The 26,511-nt window shown below is 29.5% G+C and overlaps 3 protein-coding genes across 4 annotated transcripts in view; 1 reads left to right on the top strand and 2 right to left on the bottom strand.

Moving 5' to 3' along the window:
• Positions 1–26,511, top strand: part of LOC108904312 — an 80,261-nt gene that overhangs the window by 36,717 nt on the left and 17,033 nt on the right. The window contains exons 2-3 of one of the 2 annotated variants that reach the window (XM_018706818.1): positions 2,032–2,077; positions 18,577–18,643. The gene's annotated coding sequence lies outside the window, so the exon portion shown is untranslated. The remainder of the gene's footprint in view (positions 1–2,031; positions 2,078–18,576; positions 18,644–26,511) is intronic. The other variant, XM_018706816.1, reaches the window with a different exon arrangement.
• Positions 22,052–22,818, bottom strand: LOC108904314 (SLIT and NTRK-like protein 1). The gene has a single exon (XM_018706820.1). The coding sequence runs from the start codon at positions 22,758–22,760 to the stop codon at positions 22,263–22,265; it is 498 nt and encodes a 165-aa protein (XP_018562336.1). The 5' UTR covers positions 22,761–22,818; the 3' UTR covers positions 22,052–22,262.
• LOC108904313 (leucine-rich repeat-containing protein 15-like) lies at positions 22,804–23,406 on the bottom strand. Its single transcript, XM_018706819.1, has one exon. The coding sequence runs from the start codon at positions 23,391–23,393 to the stop codon at positions 22,815–22,817; it is 579 nt and encodes a 192-aa protein (XP_018562335.1). The 5' UTR covers positions 23,394–23,406; the 3' UTR covers positions 22,804–22,814.

The raw sequence follows: 26,511 nt of genomic DNA, 5'->3' as shown, positions 1-26,511 counted from the left end.
CTTATTTTTGCTACACGCGATTTTTGGGAAAATCATTTAAGGAATTTTTTAAAACAAATTTGTCAACATAACCTTATCAGCATAATTTAAGCCATATATTTCATAAAATGACGAATAATTTTTTATACTTAAAATTTTAAATGTTCCATTGTGGTTTAAAAATCTAGCTGTTGGAAATGCCTGAATATTAAACAAATTCCAGATACTGACCTTACACATTACAACTGGTAAATAGTAGATTCTGCATATTCATTTTTTCATAATTTGAGACAGGACGTAATATTTTCACCCGTTTTAGTTATTGGCTAATTTATCATCTTCAGGCATCTCTAGTGCCTTCTAGATTTTTGAATTGGAACAAAGTCTTAATTAATTTAAAATTAATTTAATTTAATAAAAAAGAAATAAAAAAAGATTATAAATGAATAGAATGTGAGATATAGCATAGTACCTACTATGTAGCTACATTTTTAAGAAAACAGTGAGTTTCTCAAATATGGTTTCTAAAAAAATCACAGTAGGTCATGGATTGCCAACTAGATCATCGTAATATACATACACCACTGTTGAAAAAGGTATGATTGCACTCGTAAGTATGATTGTATTTGTTAAATTAAGATAATAATTATTTTCGCAGAATAAAAAGTTGTTCTATTATTATCAAAAGATACGTTAAAATTGCATAATCGTAATTTTACGTCTTTATGCAGCAGCAGGAACTTCTTTCTCTTAATCATCTCACGTCGCTGTCTAGGAAGTATGCACTTATAAGAGTTTTTATTACTTTTGCAGCAATAAGGAAGATATCCAGGAAATAATAATTTCCACAAATAATGGGACTTTAATGATAAGGTTTAGTTTTGCCTATCTCAACCGATAGCTGTTATTATATGGTTTGCGTCCATTTAAGCCAACTTAAATGATCTCGAGGCGTGCACTATGATATAGAAGGAATTTAGTAGCATCTATTGTGGTTAGTTTTTACAGAACTGAGTTTAGCAACATATTTCACATGTTTTTTGTTCAGTAGATTGATTGTCAATATATTATCTACTTCAAAATATAGTTCTTTTGCTAAACTGCACATTTGAAAGGTGTGGTGTTATTACAATTGAAATTTAGCATTATCGAAACCTTGGTTAATTGAACTACCTATATAAAAATAAATATGTTGCTCCTGAGATTACTAAGCCGTTTTATTCTGTCTCAAATAGGACTTCTTCCTATTCTTGTATCAGACATCCCCGAGCTCGGTATGAAGAAATTATGAAATACATGACTATGTAATTACTTAATATTCAGTGTAGTTTATAAAAAACACCTTTTACTTACCATTCACCTTGACACGGTAGCCATAGCTTGGACACGAACAGGCTGCTATATGGCGGTCATTAAAGAACGCCATACGGACTCAAAAATATTTCGTTACGGTACATTCAAAAACTGATACGTAAATAGTAATTACGCCATGATTATCTTGTGGATAAAAATGTAGGGCAATTTCAGTAATAGCAGTTGTGTGTCCACTACTCGTTTTAATATTAATATTCATTATTTCGAAGGTCGTCACATTCTGTTCAATTATGGCTATTATCAGAAACGGGTTTAGAGCGATTTTAACGTAATTATAGTTATGCCGTCTATAAATAACTAACAGTTATTCGAAAATATGTTAAGTGTCATTGCAATGAAATGTGTTAATGGCGAAGATATTATTTGTGGAGCACGTTTTGCTAACTGTTAGCCGCTATATATTTTTTCTAGTGATAATAAGGAACGTAAATTTGTACAATATTTCTCAAAAATTGATTAGAAAATTAACTAAGGAGAAACATGTTAAATTTCATTGTTAATAGACGTGTTTTAAATAGTGTATTTTTAAACTTTTAAATAACCACACTATTTTTTCAAAATCAGGTTTTTTAATTGTAGGTACGCACTATTAACCAAAAAAAACTGTGAAAGTATTACATGCTTTCACTTGCCGATAGCATATTTTACGAAAAACTAATGCATTTCTATTTCTTTCAGGTGAGCTAGCTTGTGGCGAGCAGACTGAAGTTTTGATTGGATCAGTGTAAGTTACAAAATTATAGTATAACAGAGTGTTTATTAATATATACAACCGAGTAAGGTGCTATTACTCAAAAGGTCAACTTCGAAACTGGAGGTCATCTGCATTCACTTTTACTTTAGATACTTTTCTTACAAGCGCATAGCAACGTAAGGAATATGTGTGGGAGAATCGACTATATGTAAATTGATTTAAGTAGTTTTTTAGTGATTTGCTGATTTTTGACATTAATATTTTCGAATTTTATTGACAATAATGAATGTATTAAAAGGAGGAGTTTCAACTAATAACATTTTTATTTTAACGTTATAAGAAGTATCTACCTGTAGACTATTTAAAACAGATAATCACGGATATCAAATACTGGTTGGCCGTTGTTAAAAAATAAAGTAATAACAGGAATGCTTATAAGAACAAGTTTTCAGTTTTTTTATTGCAAGTAAAAAAATATGTAACTGTAATTAATTTAAATAATATAATATAATAATATCTCTACTCCTCATTCTAACTACGGAGACTTGTTCGGGAGAGAAGGAGGCATATTATTATTAGGCAGGCCGCATTTGCGCCCAGGAACGACTTATGTTGGTAGGCCCTAACCACCATTCAGTGCAGGAATGAGGGAAACCTGGAAAACCTCATTAATTAGGGGGTGGTCAAAAGCCAACCGGTGTCAATCTCTCACATTGACCCAAGCCAACATTCTTCCACCCTACCATACCTGCACAGAAGGTGCCAATCCTCCGTACAAGCATAGCTAATCTACGGTCTACCGGCCGCGGGAATCGAACCCGGGCAGAAATTTGCACACGATTAAAGGACTGACGCCTTAAACCGTGCGGCTATCGACCGACAAATGTAACTCTATTTTGCTTATCGTACTATAATAAAAAAATTAAAAGTATATTAAGAATTAAGGATATTAAGATTAAGGAAAGAATTTAAACCTTTTCTTCTTAAAGGAGGAAATAAAATTTAATAGAGCCATTGAAATAATTTATTTGTATTTGGCGAAATGAAAATTTCTCTTTAGATGATAAAACATTTATTTATTTAAAAAAAATACTAAACCTTTAGTTCTAAAAATTGATTATACAGCTAAAATTAATTAAAATATTTGCTGTGCATAATTAAACATTTATTTCTTGAAAAGCATATTTAATTGGTATACTTACCTTTGTCTAATACTGGAAAAATGTCCTTAATTATCACTGTTAAATAATTTTTTTATCTATTTCTTTTTTATTTATCTACTCTAAAAAGATAAATAAATAGGAAACAATATGTATACCTATGTATTACCTAAAAAAATGTGCATGTATAATATACAGGGTGATTCACAAACGGTGACCAAAAATGAAACCTCGTATTTTTTTGGTTAAACTTAAAAATTTTTTTTAAATAATTTAAAAACTACTTAGTCAAATAATTTGAAATTGGACATATGTACGTATGCAAACATTGTCCAAAATCTGAGGCTTTGCTAAAATTTAGATGCTCCAGTGACGGAGATACAGGGTATCGGTGGCATATTTCATATTAATGTAAATTTTATCTGTTTTTTAATCTGTATTATACCTGCCTTATAATTGGGCTCCGTCCTGTCTTGGCAGTTGTTTCCAACTAAATAAATAAAATAAATAAATAAATAAATATTTTTCTAAATAAAATAGTACGCCGCTGCTTTCTAAAAAAGCCTGATTTTCGAGTAAGACTTAAAAAACGAACTGAAAACACTTTTACTTAAATGACATGACAAGCACTAATTATCGGTTATTTAAACGAATAAAGAAATTAATAACATTAGTCATCATTTTAATGATTTTATTTGAGTAAATGTTTAAAAATACCTCTATTTCCACGAACATATCCGCGACATCTTGTTAGTAACGAAAATGTAATTTGTTCGAAATTTATTGTTGCGTGAATCTGATGAAAAGCATTTTTTATTATCTCTTCTAACTGCTCAGAATGTCAAAGTTGTTATCGCAGAATACTATATAATTTTAAACTGCAATTTATACGAATATCGAATACCCATTTCAAATTATTTCACTTACTAGTTTTTATTTAAATATTTAAGTATAACATCCTATATCTTTTTAACGAAGCATCCTTTATAAGAAAGACTCTCACCTTAAAATTCACCAAAGAATACGAGGTTTCATTTTTGATCACAGTTTGTGAATCGCCCTGTATATTTTAGTAAAAAAATAAACATATAAACATATACTTACAACTTTTAATAACGAAGCAAGGAATCAAGTTTACGAAGCTAATAAGGAAAATGAAGGATAACAGTCAGATAAATAAGTTTTTTTTGTTATATAGAAAAAAAACAACTCAATCAGAAATAATCCCGTATTTCACTTTAAATTAATTCATTAATAATAATAGTCTACATTCATTAGTAAATATAAAATCACTGTCGATAGAACTCCGCGACATTAAAATAATTGTTGATATCTAGCGTCAATACTTTCAGTTATGATAAAAGGGTCACAATCAGTGAACTTATCGAGCAATAAAATTGTATTTTTCAGTGCATAATGAAATACCCATTTCATCCAGAAAAATACACAGTCATACATTATACTATGCTTGCTTGCTGCCTCGCTGACTATGTGCGATAGCGGAAAGCAGTAATATTTAAATTTAGGGAACATATTTGTGTCCTAGAAGTAAATATGTGTGTTTGGAATATAGAATAATAATATATTTATTTAATATTAAATGGTAAATAAATATTTTGAAAATGTTAAATAGGCAAAATTATAAAATTTTCAAAATTATTATGTCAACTTGAGTTATAATAAAATAATCAATACTGTATTAAATATAATATTGTTTTTTAATTAAAAAACTAAAGCTTTCTATTTGTTTCAAGCAATGTCTTTGCCTTAATGTATTATTATGATTATACGCGAACTCGTAACATGTTTTAAAATTTCGATAAATATTTAAAATATTCGACTTATTTATACCAGTTACACATTAATATTCATACATTTATTGGGCATTAGTCAGCACCAGATTTGTCACCAAAGTCCAGCGTAACCCAACCGGCATACTGATGATCAACGATCATTAAGTGGAAGATAGTAATTACGTTTTCGCATTCACGGGTGGTAGATACAAACCACTGTAAATACAAATTAAGATATTAGTCATGTTTTCTGATCTTTCGTCGCCATAGTCAATTCCATTTAAGCAAATAATGGAATTAACAGGTATGTGAGACCTCGCAAAGTTGTTTTTAGCGGCGTTTTTCTGGAAACTAAATGTACAGGAAGTGATTGAAATACCAGTAATGACATTATTGCTGTTATTTATAGGATAACAATGGAATTTCTGTATAAGGTGTTTCAAATTAACAATGTTAAACGGTTGGAAAGGAGTCGTGCACAAAACTATATTAGTGATATCTAAAAAAAATATTTGTTACATTAAATAAATTAATGAAATACAAATTTGCTTCACCATAAATTATTTCAGTTGCAACTATGTAACAGAAAAAACATGCTATCTCACATAAAATTAAATTTGACTGGAAATTTAAGTTGGCTGCATTGGCGTTGAAACGCACATTGAATGATTGAAACCGTACACTTATAATAAACTTATATAAAATATTTTACAAAAAGTAAGGAATATTTATGTTCAGGTACATCGTTTATTTTATTTATTTTATTCAACATTTTTCAATTAATTTTGTTAACTTACTGTTATAAACGACAAAATTGTTAATTAAAAAAATATAATAATATGCAGTATGCTGCAACACGTACATTACTTGACGATTTTTTGAAATAAAAATTAAAAAAAATAGTGTAAACCTTAATATATTTTTAATTTTTTAATTTAAAAATTAATAGCGCACTCTTATCTGATTTATAGCCACATTCTACAAAAACGTACTAAAAACGTACTGATAAGATTGACCGTTTTACAAAAATACAATCACAGACAATATAGCTTATCGCCACAGACTGCTACTTAAATGCTGGAAATTGGCAACCCAAAATGGATGCAGGGTCTCCTTAGTCGGCTTCCAGCTATAAAATTTAGCGTGGTAACTCTTCTACTTGGTAATAGGCGGCAGTTCCAGCGGTGGCTTTGTTGCCAAATAATAACTGCTAAATAAATTTAATGCTTTCAATTATGTAATTAAAGAGATATGGAATTTATCTTCTGTTTGGAAATCACATTCTCCTTAAATGCTAAATAAAATAAAACAATTTAGAATTAAAACTATGAATTTACCTAATTAATTATTTATTTTATATCACCTTGGAATGGGAAAATTCAAAAACTTAAACTTAATGTTTTTAGATTTGTGCGTCGACTTCCAATGTGGTTCGATATTAACACCTTTTTTTTTAAATTTTCATTATACAGGTTGTATATCCTTAGATGGGTACTGCTCTCTTATTGTTGATTTCTTTAGATAGGTAAAATAATTATTGACATAAGTGTTGTATATCATGGATGCCATTGGTAGTGCTCATATTTGTGACACAAAGTGTTCAAAAAAATTAACACAATGTAAAATTGCTAGAACCTCAAGGAGTAGTTGAATACGAAATTTATTTAAAAAAAAAACAAATCATCAATCAATACAGAGATAAGATAATGCGTTCGCCACTGCTGTTGTAATTTTTGACTAACTTGTTTGTTTTTCGACATACTGACTTCGGACCTTTTGCATTCAACGCAGAAAGGACAATCAGAACCACGGGTGTGAGGAGATTTTTTTAATTATTTTTTCGATTTTCTCATACTGTGTGACATTATAGATCGATAACGAAGGCTAAAAAGGCCATGCGCTCTACCCCACGCTCCCGCCCTAGGCGTCCTGAAATTGCTGGGGAAGCCCCAAAGACTCCTGAAGACAGCAGAAAGAGAGAAATAGAAGCCCTCTATGAGGACAGAGTCACTCTATTTCTATCACACACTATAACTCTATCTCTCTCGCACACAATCAGACAAAAACGACAGAAACGAACCTTCTTTTAAAAATACATGGGATTTATCATTATTAGAATAACCCATTTTAATTTAAGAAATTAAAAAAAATTATGACGAAAAATAAATTATGAAATTATTATTATAATAAATTTCGTCATATTCTGATGACGAAAAATAAAACATAATTAACTGTATTATTCAAATGACAATAAAGTGCAATGTTCTTCAGGAATATTGGCAAATTTATTTTGGAGGAAGAATCCCGTCAACAAACACTAAAAAATATTATTAGAAACTTTAGGTGGCCAGAAAACAGCCCCGATCTCAGTCCTTTTGACATATTTTTGTGAGAACACTTCAACAAAATATATTATTAAAGACCTGAAAATTTACAAGCACTGAAAGAAAAATACTGGACGAAATGTTTGATAATTTTGAATTTGTTTTTGAAGCATCACAATTATTGCATGCTGATTTGTAAAAATTTTAGGTATTTTAATGTTATTTTCATTTTTAGGTATTCTCCTTATGTTGTTGTAAAGGCTAGTTATAAAAATCGTTGTCTGTTATTTTCATAAGGATTTCTTTTATTTTAAACATATATATTTTATGCCAGCAAATTTTGATGCCAAAAGAAATAAAGGAAAAGTCGTACATTTGTATTTAAAGTTTCTTTCATCTTTAATTATTAAACTTACAAGTGGATGTCAAAATACAAAAAAAATATGTACCTACATTCCGCGACGTACTAACCCACCTTGTATATTAAATAAATTTATCGTCATCATTACATATTAAAAAAATTATATTACAAGCTGTTTAAAATATCATTACGAATTTTGTTTATTTGGAAATATATTTTCTGCAGTATTTCAATACCAAAAAATGAAAATAGTAGGTAGCTAATTAACGAAATTATGATTAAATAACTTAATTGTAACACCGCTGCAGAATATTATATGAAACTACATAGATATTCGTTGGTTCTTTGAAAACATTTTTATCAACAGCTACATCATATATTTAAGTAAATACAGAAACGCAAAAAAAACATATATTGATAAAAAAGTGTATAAAAGAAATGCGTAAGTACGCCTGGCAACTATATCAAAGTCTTGTTTATATGTTGCTAGGATACGCGTAGGTATGCGGGCCGCTGTATTTGATTCTTCCTAAAATTCTGCTGGTGGTGTACTCTACCGGCAATTCGGAAATTTAAAACTGCTGGCCTATTCCAGTAGCGGTCTGTAGCGATAGCTATTTTGTCTGTGATACAGTATTAATATAGTCTATAACATCTCAAGGAAGCTTTACGAAGACGAGCTACAAGAATGATGTACTCCATATGGCTAGTTTATTCAGCATCATGTAGACATGTGGTAAAGAGTATAAATAGAGGCTAGGGGATTTAATCTCCAGTTTTAGAGTTTTTTCTAATGAAAAGTCTAAAACCTAGCAGCAATAGTCGTGGGGACCTGGACATCGAACTAAGAAAAATATTTATATTAAAAATCTATATTAAAGACCATTGACCCTCTACGTAATTTCCACACAAGATCTTGTCTTGGAATTACATTAAAGTTATTAATTTATCCCAGACACTTGCTGAAGCACATGGAAAATAACCAGTGTGCAACTAAAAAAAAACCGATTTGCAATTCACTTACCACTACATCTCTCAAGAGAACGGATACAGTACCAAGTAAATCCTATTATAAAATAATTACAGTCCGCCATTTATCTTAAATTGAAATAATATTGGTATAATTTCCCGCTGTCATTTCGGGCAATTCCCTAGAACTAATTATAACCTAGGAGAGAACGCCTTCAATGATGGTATATATGAGTAATAAGTTCAGCAGAAAGCATTCATTACTCTGTCATTATATAGCCTATTTACCCCGGTTAATCATAAATATGGCAGCAACATGGATACAGAAATTTATTAATATGTAGGCAAATAGACAGTTGATTATATGGTTGGAAAGCCTACTAGGTATGAGGGATATTACCCCCAAATAATAGCAGCCAGTCCATTAAAGAATGGTAGGGTAATTTAACCTCAATATATATCTGTTTCTATTTGTAATTCAATTTTGTTCATACGCCAATGGAACTTTTAGATGCATTTACAATTAAGACACTATTTTTGTTGCAAAATCGGTAAGGCAAACCAAATTTGGTTAGACTGTTTTCAACCTAGATCCATATTTTCCTAGTGAAGAAAATTTAATTCAGATTACTGAAGTCGCTGCTTAGTTTCTATAATCCTTTTACATTCGAGGTTTGTTTCATGCACGTAGTTCTCTTAAAGAGTCATATTTCATGCTTCGAAAAAAAAATTACCCCATAAAACAAAACGTTTGTGACGGGAAGATCCATTGTACAGACGCCAGCGAAGTCGTTTGTGCTCCACGGTGGTAGTAAACATGTCACAGTTATTTCATGCCTGCTGAAGTTGAGTGGAATGCAAATTACGATCACTTAAAATATAAATAACCCTGACAACATTATTATAATTGTTTGTCGTACAAAACTTCTCTTGTCGAACGTACATGAAGAATATTAATTATTTGATTTATTACCTGGTTGGTTCTCAAAGCAATGCTCAAAGAAATGTCAATAACAGTTGGTTGGTGGGAAAAAAAAAGTGTTCGGTTCTTCCTAGAAAGAGATATATACGTGACTACATAGCACTGAATTCGCTTACATGAAGTGGGTATGTTATAAACTAGTGGAAAAAATTAAGGGATCAAAAAAAAATCTAAATTTTCGGCGATTTTTCAAATGGCTGTATCTTTGATAAAAATGGTCGTATTGGAGTAAAAAAAAAAGCAATTTGAAGTTTGAAGTTTCTAATTTTTGGATCTTGCAAAAAAATTTTTCAAGTAACACGTATCGCGCAATCTTAATCAATATCATGAAAAAAAATTTTTCAAAATTTTTTTCGATCTTATTTTTGGTGTACGGACTTGAAAAAACCGTGCCAGGACCTTGTAGAGAATTCATTCAAGTGTCTGAAACCCACCGTCGATTTTCTGTGCAACCATTGGTTTCTGAGATATCGATGAACAAAGAGAAAATGATCCATTTTCATTCAAAGTCCGATAGCTCAACGAAAAATGGTCGCATCGAGACCAAAAAAAAAGAAATTGAAGCTAAATGAATAACCTATCTAATCCATAAGGTGGTTAAGTTGGAAAATTTTTGTTCAAGTCCGTACACCAAAAATAAGATCGAAAAAAATTTCGAAAAATTTTTTTTCATGATATTCATTAAGATTGCGCGATACGTGTTACTTGAAAAATTTTCTTTGCAAGATCCAAAAATTAAAAACTTCAAGCTTCAAATTGCTTTTTTTTTACTCCAATACGACCATTTTTTATCAAAGATACAGCCATTTGAAAAATCGCCGAAAATTTAGATTTTTTTTATCCCTTAATTTTTTCCGCTAGTGTATATTTCGATATAAATATACTTAGTACGATTTTCTTATACGGTGTGAGTCACGAACTTGGAATAAATTCAGCATATTAAACAAAAAATAATAATTAAAACAAATATTAATATCTTATCAGTACGTTTTGTATATCGGGTAGAATGTCCCTAATCCTTCTTTTCCTTATTTTTAGGTACCGTACTGATAGCTCGTTCAACAGTCTTTCTTTAAAGATTTTAGGTTGGAATTCCAAATGGCTGAATTTTTCTAATTACTACAAAGTTTTTAAGGACTTTGACATGTTGCTGTCTGTATCTTCTGCATTAGGTCCCAATTATTTTGATCAACGTTTTCCTGATCTTACTGAAAATATTGAAAGCAAATCTTTCTGTTTACTGACTGATTAATGATGTTCAATGTGCCAGCTACGTCGTCTTTATTTTTACATATTTGGGGGATGCTTACAAGTTACTCCAGTTGATGATAAAATACTTTCACTATTTATTTTATCTGCTGTCATGCCACAACAGATGACATGCTGTATTTTAATTCATAAGGCTGTTCATTATGCGACGAGGGTTACAATGAAACTGTTCTATATGTATAGTGCTATAATGGAAAAAGAAAAATGCATATTGAGTTTTAAAATTTTATTCGATCTATTTATTACAAATGTTAAAATTTAGAAAACTATTTTTTATGGTCGAAGAAAACTCAGAACATCTTCAGCACTTTCCTCTATTTGGCCATTCAAATCTAGCAGGTATTTTGAAAAAGTGATAATAAATAGAGGCAAATAGAAAAACGTTACTGATTATAATGTATACTATGGTCTAGTAACATATAATTGGAAAATCTATTTGTCGCAATCATTAGTAAATATTTTTAATTCTTGAACCAAACCAATCCATATCAAGTTTTGAACTCAAATGCATTAAATTTGGAGTATATTGACATTAACTGTTTATTGGTACAGCATTTCCTATTTCCTGAAGTCTTGCTTTTTACTAAACTTTCAACAAGCATTATTGGAATTACTATTACCATTATTTACCCAAGTGAGCAATTTGCCAGACGTCTATAATTCACAATGAACCCATTAATATTTCTCTGTGCTGAAACTGGAATCGCTTTGCTGGAACCGTCTTTAAACGACGTGCTGTGTATTTTTTTCAATGTCTTATGGCTATGTATAAGCCGATTAGTGTATAAATTATAAATATCCCGAGTATTTTTTTCATGTCGAGGTATGATAGGTACTACGGCGTGCGTCTGTAAAAATTCAAACATACCAATATCCCAGTGTGTGGCATGCTATTGACCAAACGTAACTCATGCTTGTTCCTTATTAATATTCAAATGCTCCCCTAGGGGGTGTTTGATGTGCAAGTATACTCTTCTATAAAATATTGACTTCACATTTTTATTGGATTTATTACATTTTTATCACTAAAATATAAAAACTATTCAAACGGTCAGTAAAATTGGTGGTGCTAATAAATCTCATCAGGCAACATAGTAAGGAGAATTGGAAATAGTTCAGATATTTCTTATAAAAATAGGTAGGCAAAAGGAATAGGAGAAAAACTATTTTGTAACTTGATCATCCATTAGTAAAAGAATTAGATTATAAAATTAGTAGCCAAATTAATATAATTTGTAGTATGGTGGGATTTCTGGCCAAATTAGAATTTACGTAAATAAAATTTTCTAAATGTCGACGTTTCGTCTCTATTGAGACAACTTCAGGAATTTTAAATATAATAGAAACGTTACAAATGTTAAACAAAAATTACAAACAAATTTGTATAATTATAATTAGAATATTAGCGTTCCTATAATACTTGTTTGTGTAATTCCTATGAAACATTTTGTAACTTTTCTGTTTTATTTACATCCTAAAGATCTTCCAATAAACAGATGAAACGTTGACATTCAGAAAAATTTTTCCAGGAATCCCACCCTACTACCTTCTCACATACTTGTATGTAGGAGGCGTGGCATATTATTACGAAGTATTTAGTCTCCATTGAGAAGGCACGTACAAATATGTTTTTCGTAATATTTACGAACATAATCAACATTATTTATAAAATGCGGTACTGAACTGTATGTGAATATGAACAACTGTGTAAATTTTCATGATTTTTTTGACGAAAATAAAATATTTCTCAAACTTAGCAAATAATATATTGCTAATTGAGTTCATTTGTGATTGTTTGTGGTTCAATTTGCTGAAAACTCTGTACAATATGGAATCTAATGAAGATTTAGGTGTATGTGAGGAGATACTGGAGTGTGCTAAAGAGGTTTATTTGAATCTTTTCCCAAAGAAATCTCGAGAAATTTATGAATGTGTCTACCAACGTTTTATGGATTGGTGCAAAGAAAAAAACATTAAAGTTGTTTCAGAAGATGTAGTGATGGTGTATTTCTCAAACTTAACAAATAAAATGAAGCCGTCAACACTTTGGTCACAATATTCAATGTTGTTTGTCAACGTTGGATATAAAGAAGGGAATTGATATAAGCAAATATTCATAGTTACGTGCATTTCTCAAGAAACAAAATGAGGGATATGTACCGAACAAATCGCGAGTATTTACAAAGGAGCAAATTTAACAATTGATAATGTTGAAGATGTGAAATCCGCCTCAATTATAAAAATTCCCAATACCAAAGCCAAGAGACCACGTTCTTTTACTGTGCTGGGAGACAATTATTTAAGTTTTTATCGAAAATATGTTGCTTTACGTCCACCCGGATTGGTAGAATATCGATTATTTATCAGATAGCTCCAAGAATGAGGGTAGTGGTAGTGGTTTATTTAATATTAATATTTGTTCAAGCTGTGTATTTAATATGAATGTGGATAAACAAAAATTATTGTAAATACTGTCGATTAAAAGTGTCAACTTTAGCTCTTAGGATTAAAAGTGAATACTTTTGTTGCTAAGATACCATTTGTTTTCTCAGTAAGGAAAATGTCAGCCTTAGAGACTTTTGACAGTCAAAAAATGTCAGTTTTGTGACGATTGGAGAAAAATATAATTTTTTAAAATTTAAAATTTTTGGTATTTGCCACTAAAACATAATAATGAATTAGTTAGTGCTGATTTAGTACTTAGCCTAACAAACATTTTTTAATAAAAGATTCGCATACATTGCTTAAGTTTTCTTTAATTCATAGGCAGCATTATTTTAAAGGACGTAAAGTACCGGAGAAAAATGTGAGATTTAGAAAAAAATTGTTAAACAAAAGTCGTTACTTTAAATTTGAGTTAAATGTTAAACGTATTAAAAATGTTGACACTTATTTCTGAGACGCCCTGTATATAAAAAAATTCTTTTACAAAAATGTATACCTAAGTTTATTTTATAAATCGGCGCATAACACCTTTTAATGGTGTTATAAAAAATACAAGTACGTATACACCAAACACCTTGTACACTTTCTTGCCATACCAGCTAGACGAACCGGTCACTATCGACCTTTAATTCAAACGAAGCAATTACAAATACGCGCTGGACATATTCATTTAGCCATAAGTCATTATATTGCAGTCGCTTACGACAAACATATTTTGTCTTGCCAGTCTTATTGGCTTTGCCAGAGGAATGGTTTAAAAAGGCGTGCCATATTTATCAGGAAATAGTTTAGGCATAAAGCAAACAAGTTAGTCATACTCCGTAGGTGTGATTTAATTTTTAATTAGGTGGTACTGTGGAATATATTTCGTCAGTAATTTATTCCTTGTAAAAAATTACTTATACTTGTTCAAATGAAACTGGTTTTCAGGGAGTGTATACGGTTAAGCTTGGCAGCCATACATATTATAGATATCATTGCCGTATACAGCATTGCACCTAGAAGTTCTAGATGCAGTAGACGTTTAAAACTATCCACGTTGGTAAATGGTTAGATAACTATGGCGTCTGGAAAAAAACGATGTGAATTATTTTTTTTGCATAGCATCAACGTTTAATTAAACAGTAAGAAAAGCACGTCATGTACAGCGAATTCGTTGGTGCAGTAGTTCAAAGAAACCGGCAAGGTGATCTGCAGGATGTGACTAATTTAAGATGACACAGGCTTAATGTGTTTGATGCCAATTAAAACCCAAAAATCGTTATTAAATTTAATATTATTTTAATAACCACAAAAATTTCATAATTGATTTTTTGACCACCAGTGATAAAAATAAAAATTTAGCAAATCATGTACAGGATGTAATACCATATTATGAACCATTATACTTTTTTCGAAAACCGTCATCAAAAGTCGATGTTTTCGTTAAATTTTCAGTTAACACAGCCAGTCTTTTTTATCACCAAATAAAAATACTTTTATGTTCTACAACATAAAACACATGTCAAAATAATTTGTGATTATTTATGATTTTTTCGGGTGTGGACAGAAATTGATACGGGAAACTGATGCATTTCTGGTTGCCTAAATTATACCGAAAAATGATAGAAAACAGCCCCTTTTTAATTCCAATATATCTTTTTAAAGCAATGGAAGAAAGTAGTAAAATTTCATATCACATTTGCCAAAGTATAAATGAAGACAGTAAAGCAAACATTAATTGGGATAGGTAAATAATTCGTGAGAAATTAATTTCTAAATATGAAGGTTTTTTGGACTTTTACAAAGAAACGAATATTTCTTCATAGTATTGTAGAATTATGCAATTTTTTATATAGTTGTCTTTAAATAAATAAACTGATTAGACTTTATTTCATAGTTTGTTCATCACTTTATTATTTAAAAAGTTATATTGGAATAAAATTATTAAAAAATATTCATTCATGAATAGCATTATCTCCGACTTTTAATTCGCTTGATTTGTAATAGATGTCGCACTAGTAAAAATTTATTTATGAATGGACTCGGGTTATTTTTAACGAACAGCTGTTGTATGTGGTTAATTTGGTATAACCTGATTCTGAATTGGTAGTCATGGTTTCTGTTAATTGATACGTAAATATTTAAAGAATGTCATGATCATTTTAGATATATTTTTGTATAAAAGTATATAAGTAACAGTGCAAGTCCATACTATTATATAATTTTAGAAAATATGAAATATAAACAATTTTTAGTTTATTTAAAACCATAATTTATAATTAATATACCTATATTAGTATCTACGGTTAGTGGATAAGAGGGAAAACATTTTTATTTTCTATTCTACTAGAAAAAGTAATTCGTGACAAAAAATATTTTGCTTTTTAATTGAATACGTTTGTCATGAAAAACTGTAATAAATATATATACAGGGTGATCAGAAATTTAACAAAATTAATAACGTTGAAGAATAAACTGCTTTTGTTTTTGATAATATAAAAAAAATGTTAATAAGAAAAGTTGTTCATAACGGAAAGTTACGTTATAATTACGATTTGTGAATAAAGCGGCTTACTTTGGTATAAACAGAAATGGAAAATATTATATTTTTAATAATTAATATTAAGTAATTCTTGATAAAAAAAATTTGCATATTAATATAAATAGAATTTTAATTGTGAATATACATAATAATGAGAAAATATAAAAAATATGTACGATATACTTATTTTGTCCAAAAAATGTGTAAAGAATTATGTACAAAAGGACGATTTGAGTCTAAATTTTTTTTATGAGAAATAGGTAATTCAGTTCACTTCAATTGAAAAAATAGTTGTCTTATAGGTACTTTAATACCTCCAATATAAACAGAAATTCTGTGGAACAGTGTAGTTTAATAAATATGTAAATAAATGAAAGTAATAAAGAAGTAAATAGAATAGGTACAGTAGAACAGGAAAAAATTTAAAAATTCATAAAATAAAATTATTTCTTTTTATTAATTTGAGTTTCTATAATATATTCTGGATCCATACATCTTTTTCCCTGTGGAATATTTTTGTATATTATTTCTGGTAGTATACAATTTTTATAAAATTGTTCCAAATTTGTTGCCATTGATTTTTTCCATAATTCTTCATATTTCTTAATTTGTTCTACATAGAGTGGGTTGTTTTCACCACTATAGGTATATTACGAAATAACATATAGACTTCTTCCGGTTCCGTATCTGAAAGTAAGAAAAGAATTTTACCAGATAATATTTGTTATAAACATAGATAATTATACATTTTTACCTATTATGCTTTTGATTTACCATAATGATATATCTAGTCATATATAGGGTGCCACAATAGTGCGATAAAGTTTAGTATAACTGCCTGTAGTAGTGATACGAAAAAAGTTACTTGCTCGGATTCACATTTTATTATTATTTCCATTATTCATTATTTTCAGACCGAATTAAACGTTCAGAAAATCTTGTTTTTGGCCTGAAGATTTTGCCCTATACAACTATAACTGAAAATAATTATAAACTTTGTCACACTATTGGAACAGCCTGTATGTGCATTGCAACGACAATATGTCATATTTATATTACGGCTAAGTAAGCGGAAAGTCCATTGTCGCATATGTAATTTTTATTTTCAAATAATCAAATACAATACCTACATATTTATTTTAATATCTATTATTTACTTGAATTTAGTACTAAGTACAACTATGCCTAGCAAATTGTAATACTTACTCTGTTAATGTTTTTTCCTTCATATAAAAAATAGTAAACTCCACAAATAAAATATTTCGCAGCCACAACGCAACAATAAAAGATAACAGCTCAAAGATCCATACAAGAAATAATTACATTCGCACCTACTCTGGTCCGAATCCATATAAGTACTAAAATGTAGAAAATAATATGAAATAAAACTTTTAGTTGGCTGCAAATATTATAAATTTGTACAACCACTTGCCATCCTCCTTTTTTGTAAATATGTACATAATAATATGTAGAAGATAGAAAATAGAAATATTTTCAGAACAAAAAACCGGCGGCCGCAAATTGGAGTTTTTATTATTTTATTACCCTTCTCTTTTCATATGCAATTATGAGATAGCAAGAGAGTGGGATGGACGTATAGGCCGGACAACTCATTATCGTGCACGTGTGCGTGCACCTGGCATTTTCTCTTTTTTTTTAGGTGTGTTTTGCCGGAATTTGAATGAATGAAATAATCGTACTATTTTTACTATAAACGTATTTCCTGTAGCGACATCTATATGAATATTGTAGTACTTTGTTAGATGAAACGGGACTTCAATTTCCGTTCTTAAGTGAAATTTGAGTGATTTTTTTTTACTGTGTATTTCCTTTCTTTATATTATTATTATGTATTATAATTAATTATTAAAGGAGAACTAGTCTGTGTCCAAAATTTTAAGATTTGCATTTTATGATTTAGTCACACTGTGACTGTAACAAAATACAAAATTTACTGCTCACAAGGCACGAAATGTTACACCAGTTTTCTAGTACGCAGATTTTTAGAAAGAAACAATAATAATTATTATATTTGACTACTCACAAAAATCTCCAAGAGTGGTTGTTAAAAATTATAAATTGTATTAAAACGTAATGATGCTATAAATAATAAGTTTTTAGGGAAATAACAGGAAAAAATTAATTAAAGATTTATTTAGTTATTATTTTGATCAAGTATTGTTTTTTTTTATATGGTTCTATATAGTTCCTTATTATTCCATGATTTTTTACTGAAAAACAGTCTAGCATTTTAAAAAGTGTCTCGACTTTAGCATATTGCGATAATTTCTGTTTAATTTTTTAACGTAAATATTTGATAAAGAAATTGGCGTTGTGTTCGTAATGAATAAATTGTGGAATTAAACAGTGGAAAAGTCCACGTATAAAATAACGAGCAAAATTTAACCACTACACCTCTGACTGAAACGTTTAAATAAGTTTTTGATATTTAAAACCTACCAGCAACATTTAGTTTTTAGAAAAAAGACAACTTTTAAGGGCTCGCCTAATAACTTGTCACTCCCATAGCAAGCATTTCTCTGTCTATGCTCATATAGGCTTTGTTTCTTATTATTAGTGGTAAAATAATCGAGGCTAATTTCGGAACATCTTGTAACTAATGGGTTTGATAAAAAACATATTTTTTTCCACTTCCATGAATATCTATTGTTACTAAATTCAACAATTTTTTATTTTTACAGGGTCAGGTCGCTGAATATGAAACTTCGAAAGTAACTCTTTATCAACTTACCTGAGCCATACTTTAAGGTAAGCTAATTTACTTTATGCGGTACCTTGTATCAAATATATCACAATTTTGCTAATAGAATTGAATGAGAGTGGATGTGGTAAGAGGATGTATAGGTGTATTCGTTACCTTGACATTTTATTTCAAACTATATGAAACTATTGTACAGATTGCTTAATAACCTTTATTAAAGTGCACATATTTTTCTACTGTCTTTAGTAACGTAAAATAGAAAGTAATTTAATTTAATTAAAATATGTCCTACTCAAAAATAATGTAATGAAGTTATATGTATATTAACAATTAATTAATTGATGAAGTATCTTTACAAAAATATGAATTCCGCAAATATTAATATTCTCCAAACCTAACACCTTCATTAATTATAAATATACAACATTTAGCAATATCGTAATATAATGAATCTAACAATAAATGTAATGATAATCTCACATTTTAAAGAAGAATAAGGCTAGTGTAGGCGCGTCTATTGCGTGAATGATTTTCCTGTACCGCTTAGAATATATTAAAAGAAATATTTATCACCAAGGCTATAGATCCTTGCAATGACTAGAAAGTGCATTCCTTGAAAAATATTTATTACTGCAATAAGAAAACTCATAAATTCCTTGTACCCATACCCAGAATAATAAAACTAATTATAGATCATTGAAGATTAAGGATAGAAATGTGTCTAACGATTGTTTTCGAGATATTAATATCTGGCTACACCTTTGCACTTTTATAATATTTCACGATTTCCCTTTGGCGTACCTACCTACGTGGGATGAGATAAATTTTATTAATTTAATGGTAACGCGTTGTGTATGAGATTGAATTGTGGATAAAATGGCGAGAATTACACGCCTCATTGGAAATACTTTATAGTACATGCATCTCCTGGTACAGCGAGATAAATATAGCAGAAAACTTCTTGTTCTCCTTATTTGACGACTAAGCATGTTTCTTTTGTCTGGCACAATTTTTCCATTTTCCAATTTGTCTGGCAAATTTTTTGTGACAAGAAATATGGGTATTAATTTTAAGTACCCGAGATACCAGACAAATAGTGATCACTGAAGAATGTTAAAAAATTTCACATGATTTTCCGCAGAGATACTCAACTTCCAAACATTGGAAACCGTCTGGCAATTTATTTTTATCATTTTCATAACACAAATTTTCATTGTTTCGATTGCCAGACAAAAAGTAAACGATGATTTTTTTTTCTTCGTGCAAGTTCATCCCTATGAACCACCCTTTCGGCTATTTAAAACCGTCTGGCATTTGAAAATTGTTAGGTACTTATTAATGTCTATTTTTGCATCAACTGCCAGACACTTTAAGATGAGTGAAAAACTAATTATTTTATGCAAAAGAAAATTAATTTTCCAATTTTTCGAACAAAGGTCGGCCCTTAAATCCACCCTTATTTTCATTAACTAATTTACCGTTTTCATACCTCAAAATGCCAGACATTTTTCGATGACGCCACACCCATTTGCGCTAGCTCACGGTCTATAACAAATATAATAAATATTACCTATAATGCAGATAAAGCAATCCGTTTATTATTTTTTCAGAAATCGTCAAAAGAAAGCAGTCACATCAATGTCAAATTTTTCTCATGAATAAGTCAAGAATATTTTTTGAATTTTCAGTCAAAATGAGCCATATACTGTAACGAATTGGAAATGTACACGAATGAAAAGTTACCTGACCGAACTTTGGATCATAAATAAAAATTAATTATTAATATAGCAAACAATAAAATATTATAAAATTGTTAATATAAAGATTCTGAATATAAAATAAGTAACAATTAAGGAGATCACATAGTATAAAATTGATAATTTTAATTTAATTCACAAGTATAAAATAAATTTTTCAAAAAAATGCATGACATCGACACTTGTTAACACTCAGTACAGTGAGAAAACAGAATTTAAACCTAGAGTGACGTATATCAAATAAAAGGCCAATGTCCATAGATGAATCTGGTATGCATATTTTGGGAAGACGAGTAACTGTATAGAAGATATCTTAAATGAACTTAAGTCATACATGAAATTTTTTTATCAAATGTCAAATTAAATTATAATTTTTTTCAAATGTCAAAACTAAAGTTGGCTTTACAAGTACCTGGAGATGACCTAGAAAAAGAACATAAAATAACGAATATTTTAATAATTAGTAATAGAATTGTATGTTAAAAATAAAAGGACATTTGTAACAAATGTATTAGTTATAAGAATTGCAGTGAAAAGTGTTGTTAAAAAAAAGGACATCCAAGGACTGGGATTTCTGTGAAGGGACCTTAAGAAAAATTAAGACCAGAAAAATCCAGAAAGAAGGAGAAACAAAAGTTTATTGATTAGTTACGGCTTGGGTTTTGGTAAAAAACTAGAAAGGAGAGAAGCAGCTCCAATAAATTTTAAATAAGTTCAAGAAATACAGTCAAGGAAGTAAATTAAACTCACCAGCAAGATAGAAATTTGTTTGTTCTCAAAATCCAGAGAAAGAAAATTTGCCATCGAAGAAAAAATTTCCATAATCAGTATAAAGCAGTTTCCAGAGAGGTTTCCAGTGGCCCCATAAATGGTATACAGGACATCTACAAAATTTCCAACAAGGAAAGATGCAAGTAGCAGGTAACAGGTACCTAAAATTGAAAAATAAAGTGCACTATAATAATATTGCTAGCTATAACCTAAAAATAATACATTACTAATGCATTAAACCTTCGAAAAAGGATAAATAATAACAACAGGACTTACCTGAACAAAATTGAATACAAGCAATTTAATCATAGCTTTAAAAAACTCCAAAAATTTGATGAGCTCAAACAAAGTTATGAAAGGGACAGCCATTTTAATTTTAAGATGAATTTCAGTTTGTAAATAATAAGAAAGTATGCATTTTACGATAGGCAAAACAATACACGGACAAGTGATTAAAATAGAATATTTAACACTAATTAGTAATTACAAATATAGTAAAATTTTTTAAATGAAAAGCACAGTATAAAAATAAATAAAATATTCTTTATTATTGTTAAAACAAAAAAATTTAGTATCTAGAGAAGCCATTCACAATTTAAGTCAACAAGTTGGTTTTGTTTTTTGAAAAATCCTACTAAAAATTTAAATAAATATTGTATTAAATGTTAAAAACTTTATTTATTCTGGCGTGCTGCATTGAACTAGTTTATGTATGAAAGATATAGAACCGACTCCTGAGATCTCAAATAAAACAAACATCTGAGTAACAGCTAGCAAGGAATAAAGAAAAAGTACAAGGTAAAACAAAAGAAAGGTTTGTATTGAACAATATACAGTTAATCAAAACAAAAATAAAAGAAAAATAAAGAAAAATTTTATTACAGAAACAAAAAACAAAATAACGCAACACACAATACATAACACAAAATTGGCAAAATTAATAATTCATAACAAATACCTAAATTAATCTAAAATAATAATTTCTTAACAATACATATAATATTACCAATTTATTACCAGCATTATTACTGTACCTAGTTTCAAATAATTAGCTGTTATATAATTGTAAAACTAACATATCTCTTCGTCTAAATAGAGATAATAATAGATTATGACATTCATATTCTGTCATCAATATCTAGAAAGTGCATGTTACTGGTTTCTTCGGCAAAGGAAGAGTTCTTTTATAAGTTTCGTATCTTCCACTGACATCGTCATTGTATAAATGTACACAGTTACTCTCACCAACACTCCCGCTTATACAGACAGCCCTTTCCCCACTACTATACTTTTCATTGCACTTTTCCACTATTCCATTTTCTGCTGGCTGCATTTCCACTATAGTCAAACAAGAGCAGTACCATGGATTTCCAGCTATAACGATATTCTTGAACTTTCTCAAACGAACAAAGAAATTAAATGGGAGGAACATCAATTTATTGTCATTTATATAAAGTTTTTTTAAATTACTTGTCGCAGCATTTGAAAATATATTCCCGTTTATTTCTCTGAGTTGGTTATGTGAAAGAACGAGATATTTCAGATTTGGGGTCTGCTTGAAAGAGTCTGATTCTATGAAGGAGATGGAGTTCATTGCTAAATTTAATGTTATCACATTTTCTAACCCCTGCAACATAAAATTCGTAACAGCTGTCAGAGAGTTGTTCTGCAACCAAAGATTTTGGATCCTTTAAGGGTGCGTTAAAACATCTTGGATACATATCGACTGCAGCTTGTTCTCATTTAAAAAAAGCCTCTTCAGATTTGGCAGGTCTTCTAGTGCCATGTTTTCTATGGTGTGTATTTTGTTTTTAGATAACGCCAATTCCTGTATTGGTAGATTCTTAAACACTCCTATTGGAATTGTTTCTAAATTGTTATATTCCAATCGTATCTTTTGAAGGGAAGATAAGTTATAAAACGCTCCAGGCTCAATAGTGTTAATTTCGTTGTATTCTAAATGCAAATGTATTAACGGGAGGTCCTTAAAAGTGTCCCTGTATATCTGGTAAAAATTGTTGCTATTAATTACAAGCCACTGTAGTTCTACAGCAGATTCAAATGATCTTGGGCGTATTTCCAACTCAGTATTGAATACAACCTCTAAACGTGTCACTTTCTTTATGTTTGGTATTTTACTTATAACTTGTCGAGAAATTTCACTGACGGACTTGCAGATGACATTTTTCACATTTTTACATAAACCTTCACAATTTTTTATGTATGATAATAATATTAAGGTTACAAATAACGAACACGAGGTATTCATTTTGGTTGATCAACGAAACTTCTAAAGTCTACTGTTACTGTTTTACATTTTATGCCATTAATTGTAACCTTCTGATGACATAGTCCAGCATCGGATTTGGGAAATTTTTAGTTAGTTTAAAAAATATACTAAACCAGCACTTACTTAAATACGTATCTAACTATTAAAAGAAAAAAATACTACTTATTAAAAGCATGTCTTCTAAATTTAATGCATTATAATTAACATTTCATTTTTGGTCAACACAATATCAATTTTATTAAAAAAAATTCATAATAAAACGTTTGGGATGAGGTCAAAAATTTACTTGTGCTTGGAACTGTCTTGGAATAATTTCAACAGTTAGAGGTGTTGGTAAAACTATATAATGCATGCATACCCCTTTCCTTTCTTACTGATATACAGGGTAGTCCATCGAAAACGTACCGCAAGGCATTACAGGATAAGAAAGAACTTTTCGGCAAAATCCAAAAACAGGTCAAATTTGTTTCTGAGGGGGACAACTTTTGGCTCAAAAAGCATACCAAAATCTTCAACCCCCTAAGNAAGAATTATTGTAAATACTGTCGATTAAAAGTGTCAACTTTAGCTCTTAGGATTAAAAGTGAGTACTTTTGTTGCTAAGATACCATTTGTTTTCTCAGTAAGGAAAATGTCAGCCTTAGAGACTTTTGACAGTCAAAAAATGTCAGTTTTGTGACGATTGGAGAAAAATAAAATTTTTTAAAATTTAAAATTTTTGGTATTTGCCACTAAAACATAATAATGAATTAGTTAGTGCTGATTTAGTACTTAGCCTAACAAACATTTTTTAATAAAAGATTCGCATACATTGCTTAAGTTTTCTTTAATTCATAGGCAGCATTATTTTAAAGGACGTAAAGTACCGGAGAAAAATGTGAGATTTAGAAAAAAATTGTTAAACAAAAGTCGTTACTTTAAATTTGAGTTAAATGTTAAACGTATTAAAAATGTTGACACTTATTTCTGAGACGCCCTGTATATAAAAAAATTCTTTTACAAAAATGTATACCTAAGTTTATTTTATAAATCGGCGCATAACACCTTTTAATGGTGTTATAAAAAATACAAGTACGTATACACCAAACACCTTGTACACTTTCTTGCCATACCAGCTAGACGAACCGGTCACTATCGACCTTTAATTCAAACGAAGCAATTACAAATACGCGCTGGACATATTCATTTAGCCATAAGTCATTATATTGCAGTCGCTTACGACAAACATATTTTGTCTTGCCAGTCTTATTGGCTTTGCCAGAGGAATGGTTTAAAAAGGCGTGCCATATTTATCAGGAAATAGTTTAGGCATAAAGCAAACAAGTTAGTCATACTCCGTAGGTGTGATTTAATTTTTAATTAGGTGGTACTGTGGAATATATTTCGTCAGTAATTTATTCCTTGTAAAAAATTACTTATACTTGTTCAAATGAAACTGGTTTTCAGGGAGTGTATACGGTTAAGCTTGGCAGCCATACATATTATAGATATCATTGCCGTATACAGCATTGCACCTAGAAGTTCTAGATGCAGTAGACGTTTAAAACTATCCACGTTGGTAAATGGTTAGATAACTATGGCGTCTGGAAAAAAACGATGTGAATTATTTTTTTTGCATAGCATCAACGTTTAATTAAACAGTAAGAAAAGCACGTCATGTACAGCGAATTCGTTGGTGCAGTAGTTCAAAGAAACCGGCAAGGTGATCTGCAGGATGTGACTAATTTAAGATGACACAGGCTTAATGTGTTTGATGCCAATTAAAACCCAAAAATCGTTATTAAATTTAATATTATTTTAATAACCACAAAAATTTCATAATTGATTTTTTGACCACCAGTGATAAAAATAAAAATTTAGCAAATCATGTACAGGATGTAATACCATATTATGAACCATTATACTTTTTTCGAAAACCGTCATCAAAAGTCGATGTTTTCGTTAAATTTTCAGTTAACACAGCCAGTCTTTTTTATCACCAAATAAAAATACTTTTATGTTCTACAACATAAAACACATGTCAAAATAATTTGTGATTATTTATGATTTTTTCGGGTGTGGACAGAAATTGATACGGGAAACTGATGCATTTCTGGTTGCCTAAATTATACCGAAAAATGATAGAAAACAGCCCCTTTTTAATTCCAATATATCTTTTTAAAGCAATGGAAGAAAGTAGTAAAATTTCATATCACATTTGCCAAAGTATAAATGAAGACAGTAAAGCAAACATTAATTGGGATAGGTAAATAATTCGTGAGAAATTAATTTCTAAATATGAAGGTTTTTTGGACTTTTACAAAGAAACGATTATTTCTTCATATTATTGTAGAATTATGCAATTTTTTATATAGTTGTCTTTAAATAAATAAACTGATTAGACTTTATTTCATAGTTTGTTCATCACTTTATTATTTAAAAAGTTATATTGGAATAAAATTATTAAAAAATATTCATGAATAGCATTATCTCCGACTTTTAATTCGCTTGATTTGTGATAGATGTCGCACTAGTAAAAATTTATTTATGAATGGACTCGGGCTATTTTTAACGAACAGCTGTTGTATGTGGTTAATTTGGTATAACCTGATTCTGAATTGGTAGTCATGGTTTCTGTTAATTGATACGTAAATATTTAAAGAATGTCATGATCATTTTAGATATATTTTTGTATAAAAATATATAAGTAACAGTGCAAGTCCATACTATTATATAATTTTAGAAAATATGAAATATAAACAATTTTTAGTTTATTTAAAACCATAATTTATAATTAATATACCTATATTAGCATCTACGGTTAGTTGATAAGAGGGAAAACATTTTTATTTTCTATTCTACTAGAAAAAGTAATTCGTGACAAAAAATATTTTGCTTTTCAATTGAATACAGCTGTCATGAAAAACTGTAATTTATATATATACAGGGTGATCAGAAATTTAACAAAATTAATAACGTTGAAGAATAAACTGTTTTTGTTTTTGATAATATAAAAAAATGTTAATAAGAAAAGTTGTTCATAACGGAAAGTTATGTTATAATTACGATTTGTGAATAAAGCGGCTTACTTTGGTATAAACAGAAATGGAAAATATTA

The sequence above is a fragment of the Anoplophora glabripennis genome, unplaced genomic scaffold (assembly GCF_000390285.2).
Source record: "Anoplophora glabripennis isolate ALB-LARVAE unplaced genomic scaffold, Agla_2.0 scaffold101, whole genome shotgun sequence".
NCBI classification, from domain to species: domain Eukaryota; kingdom Metazoa; phylum Arthropoda; class Insecta; order Coleoptera; family Cerambycidae; genus Anoplophora; species Anoplophora glabripennis.
The sequence above is the reverse complement of the archived record's forward strand: the minus strand, read 5'-3'. Positions and strand labels throughout refer to the sequence as shown.